The following is an 8,610-nucleotide window of genomic DNA, read 5'->3' as shown; positions in this document are numbered from 1 at the left end:
CCAGAAGCTGCAGGCATTTCTCTAACACAGGTCAGAGCTCCTTAAAACGACATTTCACACTCTGAGCTCTCTGATACTCTTAAATTTAACACTCTGAATTCAAGTTCAATAACACCAGCAGGCCTCCGTCACACAGGCCCAGAGACCTGGTCGCTGACTGGCTGCTGGAAGCTGCTGGAGGTTTACAGTGCTGCACCTGAAACCTCCATGATGAGCAGCAGATTTCCGCAGTCGTTGAGTGTCCGCACAAAAGAAGAAAAACATCTCATGTGGAGTCAAACGTTTTCCATTTCTCTGTTTGTAGAGCGGCGATGCAACCCGAAAAACACCAACCAGAGAAAATCTGACTCCAACGTAAAAGCTCTGCTCTACTGTGGCAACCAAAACATGCAACTTTTATTCTGAAGGCGAGTTTGAGCAGCGGTTGGTGAGTGTTTGCAGACGTGTCAGCAATCACAGACATCTGTGGGGCAGCGCCCTCTTTACAGCTGATTTCACTCAAGGGTTTCTGGCAAACTGGTTGGAGATGCTCATTTGTCCCTAGCAATCTCAGGTTGCCGGAGGTCACTGATTGGTCCCTGTGTGAGGGGCCAAGACCTTATTACAGTATCTCGTCAACAGCAGCTTCATGAAAACCAGAAAAAGGCCTAAAAGTGATGAACCGTTAGTAAATCTGGCCCTCGTTCCTCATTTTCACTTTTACATTAAGAACAACAAGACTAAATGTGAGGACGATTAGCCTGTCAGACCTTTATCAGCAACATCGTGCATAAAACAGACTTTCAGCCGCTCTCATCAGTGACCTGACATGTCTGCGATGTCTTTGGAAGGTGCTGCCTGTCCCATTTTTTAGCTCAGTGAATGATAACCACATTCATCATGTAATGATTGAACAGCAGAACCACTGCTGGGATGACTGGCAGCTCCACCTGCCTCCCCGCTGGCTGCACTTCGCTTTGGATTCAGAGGGAAATCTCCTGGATTGCTTTGCTTTTCAGCACAAACAGAGCTGAAGCGGTGACAAACGGCGGCGGGGAGCGAGGAGAAAAACGTCTCCAGCATGTTTATCCTCCTCAGAAAAGCCAAAGATGGCAGGGGGAGGATTACAAAAGAAGAAGTCTGTACTCTGAGCAGAAATAAACCCAGTGTGAGACAAAGACGACCAATCATCTCAGCCGTGGTCTTGCTGTTTATGGCACTTAAAACCGAACTACCTGATGATTAAAAATGTTACACATAAAACCTCTGCATGAGTCTAAGACTGCATTTACAATCAAAATCTGGCTGCATAAATAAAAATCAAACTCAGCCATTATTATACATTTAAACACTCCAGCCCGCTCTCGCTGGCAGGGCGTCAAATAACGGCGTCTGTCAAACCGCTGGTGTTAGAGAAACCACAGACTGTATATAAAAGATGGACCCAACCACTGCACTAACAGTTGGTTTAACAAGCCCCCATGTGGAGCCTCCGATTGAGCATTTTAGCGGAGCCCCAGCTGGGCCTAAAAACGAGACTCTTTTCTATACTACAACCTGAGTTAGCGACTGTATGTTATTGTCATTTTTCACATGTAGCTGAAAAAGCAGTGGCTCCATCGTGTTTCCACATTCACCTAACGAATCAAAGCTTTCTGGTTCAGTCGTGGGAGGAGAGACATATCCCTTTGAGGTTGTGTCAGGAACAGTAAGATTCCCCCAAATCAAACACGCTGAAGTAGCTGTTTATTAAAAGAGCCTCAAACAGTAGAAGAAAGTGTAAATAAATAAATCTTTGTCGTGATTCAGTGATTTCCCAGCACTACATGCTCCCTGCCTGTCTCTGCAGCCTCTGTGTGCTGAGATCTCTGCACTCCATGTTCCATCTGTGCCACACATTAGCTGTTAATAGCGCTACATTAATTGCACCACCCTCCAGCCTGTGCCAGTTGAAGCCACCGAGGTTAGCAACCTGCGGCTGGGAGCATCGCACAGACACAGATACCTAATGATCAGCGCTAAATAACATAATAAAATCCCAGCAAACTCTCGCTCTGCCTTCATGGACAGTCTGTTAGTAGAGTGACCTCACAGCAGCCATGTTATTGATCGGATGATGTCGTATAAAATGCTTCAACAGCTCAAAAACAGTCCAGATGTCCAGTTCAGGTGAAGCTAGCAGAGAGCTAGCAGCTAGAGCAATCTGTGTCACCATCTACCTGTCAGTCAAAGAGGCCACGCCCCCAATAATCTAAACAAGTGAGGTCCTAACCCCCCCCCGGTGTAGGGTGAATGCAAACGTGTTTATTTCTGCTGTAAAGTTTTAACGTGGGAGTCTATCACGTTAGAGGAACTGCACATTAAGCACTGACTGCACATGTGCCGAGTATCCTGAAACATCTTTTCAGTGTGTCGTGTTGCAAACATATTTTAACCCAAACATGACCGCGGTATTTGGTGGATAAAACCAGCCGGCAGAATTTTATTGATCACTGCCAACTCTCCTGCTTCTACATGTGAATTTGGCAGCTGTTTCAAATTTGACCCTCACCAAAAGACACCTGACAGGTATCAGTGAGACACCAGCAGGTTTGACAGAACAGCCGTATTTGACTCCCTTTGAATGAAGGCGCGTTAAACATAGAATATAGCATGTATCTGTAAGCATATTGCTCATTTATAACATTCACAATTTCAGTCTAAGTGATAAATAAACCATTTAAATTAAACTCTATTGTTAAATCCTTCAATTAGTTGTTCACACTCGTCACACACACTCACATATATATATATTAATACTTTGCTCAATAATTATCTCCATGTTCAAAATATACTATCACACTGTTAAATACACTGTAAACTTGGCTGTGATTATAAAACACACCATAGACTGTAGAGATCAAACTCAGCCAGTTTTGTAAAAGTCCGTCTTCAAAGACGTGGGGGAGCAGGCGAGACGTTTACACTCTTACATCCGTAAAAATCAGAGAGCAGCAGAAACCACTTTCTCCTACTCAGATCACTTTACGGATCACTGTGATTTAATTCCAGCATGGCTCTAATAGTATAAGATGTGAAATCAGTCTGAAGGTGGATCCTCCCTCAGAGTACGTTCAGCAGAATAAAACTCCAACAGAATTATTCGAATCTGTTATTTTAACAGACGTGGATGTAACGTGTGAGTGAAAAAAACAACCGACAGTCAGTAAAACTGTACAGGAACGGTGCTGTTTCTGTGAAGACCGTCCCAACTTAAAGTGATATATGATAATAACAATAACTTGTTGACTAACTGAAGAAAATGCAACGCAGCCTTTACAAGGTCATCCAAGGCAACGGCAGCAGCGAGACACAGAATTCGGAACGGACAGGCAAAAGCTGCAGGTCTACAGGAGCTAAAGTTCGCCTCTACCTTTCTTCAGCCCATCAAAAGCTTCTCCAAACAAGCTTTTCTTTCAGAAATCAGCCGGATGACGATGACGATGGTGACGACGATGAAGACGATGAAGATGAAGGGGTGGGTCTGTACATCTCGCCACCTCCGAGTTCAGTAAACCTTCCCGCCAATGACGACATCGCCTCCCTCTCTTTGTCCTTCTTGCTTCCCGTGCACACCGACCTCTGAGCAGGTTTAAACTGCCACGTCACCTTCTTCGTCAATGACTGCTCCACGGTCGACATCCTCTTCAACGGTGGAGTGGCGGGTTGAGTTGCCATGGGGACGGACGGTGTTGCTGCCATGCTGGTGGTAACCCCGGAAACTCTCTCTGCTATGCCGTTGTTGTTCCTGTCTTGCTCCGTGAAGAGCTCGCTCAGCACTTCGGGTTCAGTGGTTTCTCCGAATAAATCCCAGTCAGGTTCAGCGGGCAGCCGCTTCGGACGGCCAGATTTGCTCCCAGTGGCGGAGGTCCTTGACGAGCGGCTCGGATCGGAGTCGGACAGGTCCGAGTCCCAATCGCTGTCCCCTGCCACTGAACCGCAACCCAGCACAGACACATCAGCAGCTCCCGAACCTGAGCTCTCCGAATCGGACTCCCTAAAAAACAGAAGAGAAAGCCAGATGTACCCCTCTGGTATCTTCATCATTTGTGCTTTTTAAAAGCACTAAAGCTCTGCTTTTAACCTGGTGCTCATCAGCGCAGGCTCATTCAGACTGATGCGAGTGATTGATTGGAACGTTGGTAATCTGTGTGTGATTATAAATCAAACTGATTATTTCAAACCTTTACCAATCTGTCTCAGAGTGATTGCAGTCAGTCTGAGTCAGACTGTGATGGGAGACAGGTTGCCTCTCACAGGGGAAGATATTACCTTCGGGCAACTAGAATGTCGCCAGTTGGTCACCAAACATTCAATGCAATCACTGAGCAACCACCAGTTTCTCCTGGTGGTAAGGAGGCCGGCAACCTATTTTTACTCTAGTGTCACTGAGACATTAGCTGACAGTGAAAAGATTGCACAAGAAACCAAAACTGAATGGATGATCGGATGATTGTATGGATGGATGGATGATCAGATGGATGGATGGATGATCAGATGGATGATCGGATGACTGGATGGATGGATGGATGGATGATCGGATGATTGTATGGATGGATGGATGATCAGATGGATGGATGGATGATCAGATGGATGATCGGATGACTGGATGGATGGATGGATGGATGATCGGATGGATGGTTTTTATAAATGAATACATCTCTTTCAGCTGAGAGGTGAAGTGTAGACGAGTGCATACTCACTTGCCGCTGTAGGCTGTAGTTCCTGGAGGGCCCAGCAGGAGGCAGGCTGGAGCTGCCAGGTAGACGAAGCTGTCGGTGCACAGGAAATCTCCCTCCTCTGGCTTCTGTGGGGCGAGCTGTGTTGGCTTGGCGTCCCAGTTGGGGTTAGGCGGATCCACGTGCGTTTTCGTGCCGTGTGTGTGGTGGTGTATACTGTCCTTTTTCACGTTGTGGGCTTCTGTCACCGTGGTGACTTCACCTTTGAAGGCAGGTCTTGCAGACACAGCAAGGTAAACAAAGCTGTCCGACTGGACGAAGGGATCTATGTCACCACAGTCCAGCCCTGATGTTCTGATTGGCTTCTGGTTGGGATCTAGAAAGTGTTTGATTGGCTGCTTTGAAGGAGACAGAGGAAGAGGGGAGTCTATTCCCATGAGGGTGACTTTTTTCCTGGGGGGCATGTCCTCAATTCTCAGAGCCATGGAGCTCTTAATAACGCTCTGCTCTAACGGCTTCTTGATGACTGAAACCATTCCCATCTTCCCATCCTTCCTTCTGTCCTCGCCTTCTCCCCGCTCTTCATCCTCCTCCATGTTTCCGCGCCCCGCCTCCTCCCTCTCGCCTTCGATGTCTTCTTGCGAGCACGTGTTGAGGAGTGACGGGTAGCACCACTGTAGCTCCGCGCTCTCCTCCCTCCCCCACTCCTTTAACCCTCCATCGTCCCCATCTTTCTCCAGTGACGTGCTGCTGCTGCCCAGGTCGGAACCACTGATTGGCTGGTCACTGTCAGAGCCAGCCTCCTCCTGGCTTTGATTGGATAAGGAGAGGAAAACGCCGCTTGAGTCGGACTCCAGCGTCAGGTTGGAGTCTGGAGAGCTGTCCTCTTTAGCAGAGCTGGAAAAGAAGAAAAGGACAGAAGGTGGTGAAGCATCCCCATGTGTGCTCAGCCCCCCCGAAGCCTTTAAAGTGATAACCCACTTTTCAGATCAAGGCCATTGATTTGTTTTAGCCGCACAGCCCCAAGCCATCGGCACAGATATCCCGGGTGATGGACACATCACTACAAATACATTCACTTTCTAAATTTTGCTGCGGCTGTGACACGGTTTGGTTTGTGTCTTTATTTGTAAGCCATGAGGAATGATCAGGTAGAGACAGGAAAGTTAACTGTGCAGTTTTTAATCAGTTTCCAATAAAACGTGTGACGCCTGCAACAGCTTCATATGAATGATTTCATAACAATGCTGATTACAAACACAGTTACAGCAGCTCCAGCCCTCAAAGCTCAGTTTGAAGAATATGATTAGAGATCATTTAGTTGGATGACATTTAAGCTTAAATGATTCAGCTCATCAAGGTACAGCTCGCTCTGTTCTGGGACGTTCACACAAAAGCTAATAACAGCGAATAAAACAGCAGCTCGAGTCCATTAAACAGACAGTCTGATGTTTTTATTGCTCAGTGTATATACTGTACATCACTGTTTGTGCTGCAGTTCCTCAATTTCAGTTTCTCACATGTGATCATTTCAAAGGCAGTGACATCACTGGATTCACTGCACAGCTGCAGTAACTTCGGTCATCATTATTTTAATAATGGATTGCATTTATATAGCGCTTTTCGAGACCCTCAAAGCGCTTTACAATACCACTATTCATTCACTCTCACATTCACACACTGGTGGAGGCAGCTACAGTTGTAGCTACAGCTGCCCTGGGGCAGAAGCGAGGCTGCCATATCGCGCTATCGGCCCCTCTGGCCATCACCAGTAGGCGGTAGGTGAAGTGTCTTGCCCAAGGACACAACGACCAGGACAGACAGGGCTGGGGATCGAACCGACAACCTTCCCAACCCCCTGAACCACGGTCGCCCCCTGCTCATTTTGACTGTAGTGTGATTCTGGCTCAAAATCAGCCTGGTGTGTAATTAAACCCACCCTGTTTCTGAGTATGAAATCAGAATATGACGTATTTTCATCCATGGAAATCAGTTTTTCTGATCACCTTGACACATCGTTTTGGTCTCCAGTTTAGAGAAACAGCTCTGCCCATTTAGCTGCCAGTGCTGTTTCTGCACTGGTTCCTGTTCCCGTCAGTAATCCCATTACATTCAAACACACCTGTATCTGTCCTCAGTTTACGAGACACAGGACAGGCCTTTGAGGGGTGGAGACATGGCTGATCCTGGATTCTGGCATCTTGCAGTGACACTTCAGGGCTCTAGAGTGCGACCAATTTGGTCGCAAATGCGACCAAACTTTTCAGTGGTCCGACTAAAAAAAAAATTTTGGTTGCACCTCTGCGACCAACTGTTCCGGTAGCAAAAAAATAAATAAATAAAAAATCTGCAACCTTCCCTGTGGTCAACAACAGACACACATTTTGCCCCTATCGTGGACTAAACCAATCAGAGATAGTAAGGGGCGGGACCTCTCTGATTGGCCGTGGTCCAGTTGAAAGTGCAGGTGGAAGTGGGAGGTGAGTAGCTTGAATAAAGCGATATCAATTCATTAAATCATGAATCAACTTTTAAATATAACTGTGTTTTGCCAGAAACGCCAGATTCTCAGATTAAAGCTCACAAAACCATTTCAACAACAACCAAACAGCAAATGAGAGCAGGTACACGGACTCCACACAAAGACGTAAACACAGAGGACCGACGCATCAGAATCAGCTTTGTCTTTCTCGGCTTTCTCACCCGACGGCCCGTAAACGGACACGCTGTCGGAGCTTAGCGATTCTGATGTGTCGGGTCCGCGCTGTGATTACGTCTTTTTGCGCTGATTCTGAGCTGCAGGTTTTGTCTCTCCAACCAAAATTCACCGAGCCAGCAGCAAAAGAAGCAGCAAACTGCGCTTCACATTTGATCAATGTCGTCATGAATTTTGCTGTTTTGCTTCCACGACTATTAAAATCACACTTCATGCACAGCTAGCTCTCTCTCTATCTCTCTCTGTACTTCAAGAACAGTTTCCCGTCTCCAATCTCTGTTTTCTGTATTATTCATTCGCTTATTACCCACCAGTCTACCGTTGTTTACAGCGCTGTGACTGCTGTCTTTTTCTTTTCTTTTTCTTTTTTTCACTTAAATGACCTCGGACAAGAAAGCCTATTTTTTTGTTGTTCAATACTGAAGAAATTTAAACTTTATATACAGAACATTGTAGAATATTTTTAAGGTTATCTGCTATAAAAAGCCAGACCAGGAAAATCTCCTTCATGTTTTTCTGTGTTTTATTCTCAGTTACTTTCACACAAAGGCATCTGCTGTGATGTTCACAATTCTGATGAAGTCAGTACTGATAAATGATCAGAATTATAATATTTCTGACTCTTCTGGCTAAGTTGAATCGAATCGGGACTTTGAAAACCAGAATCGAATGGATTATAGAAATCAGTGATGATACCCAGCCCTAGTGAGCAGCCTAGGCACGACAGAAGTGGATGTAGCTGTAATAGGAAAAGAACTATTGCCAGTACACCTAACTTTAAAAAGTTAGGTGTACTGGCACATGGCAAAAAGTTAGTCTAGAGCCCTGCACTTTTAGATTCCTTACCTTGTGCCAGTGGTGGACGTCCCGGCAGATTTGGTTGACCAGGAGCCGGGAGGTCTGTCAGCGTCTGTAGCCAGTGAGGCTGTAGTACTGAGCTCCAAGCTGACCTGGGACCTGCTGCCCACCCCTGAAAAGAACATCACATATTTACCTTTTTAAACAGAGAAACAGTTATAACCAGTGCATCCTGCCTTTTCTTCCCCACTGTTTTGTATCCGAGCCTTTCTTTGGTTCCTGGAAGGATCTAAGCAAAGAAAGCCACTGCTCACATGACAATCAAGCAGAAACGCTCCTGTTTTAAAGCCCTGACTTTTCCTTTATGGACCAGTGAATCTGTCACTGCTGCTACAGTTC

At 46.1% G+C, this 8,610-nt stretch overlaps 1 protein-coding gene across 6 annotated transcripts in view; it reads right to left on the bottom strand.

Moving 5' to 3' along the window:
• Nucleotides 1–2,326: 2,326 nt before the first annotated feature.
• Nucleotides 2,327–8,610, bottom strand: part of LOC309695840 (uncharacterized protein) — a 29,361-nt gene continuing 23,077 nt past the window's right edge. For all 6 annotated transcript variants that reach the window (XM_082516769.1, XM_082516768.1, XM_082516770.1 and 3 more), the window contains 3 exons: nt 8,260–8,383; nt 4,722–5,594; nt 2,327–4,015 (listed from right to left, as the gene is read on the bottom strand). In XM_082516769.1, coding sequence (XP_082372895.1) covers nt 3,442–4,015; nt 4,722–5,594; nt 8,260–8,383 — 1,571 coding nt within the window. In that variant the 3' untranslated portion in view covers nt 2,327–3,441. The remainder of the gene's footprint in view (nt 4,016–4,721; nt 5,595–8,259; nt 8,384–8,610) is intronic.

This window comes from Aulonocara stuartgranti, assembly GCF_965226115.1.
Source record: "Aulonocara stuartgranti genome assembly, chromosome: 19".
NCBI classification, from domain to species: Eukaryota; Metazoa; Chordata; class Actinopteri; order Cichliformes; family Cichlidae; genus Aulonocara; species Aulonocara stuartgranti.
Note: the sequence above shows the minus strand (reverse complement) of the source record. Positions and strands in the feature narration are given on the sequence as shown.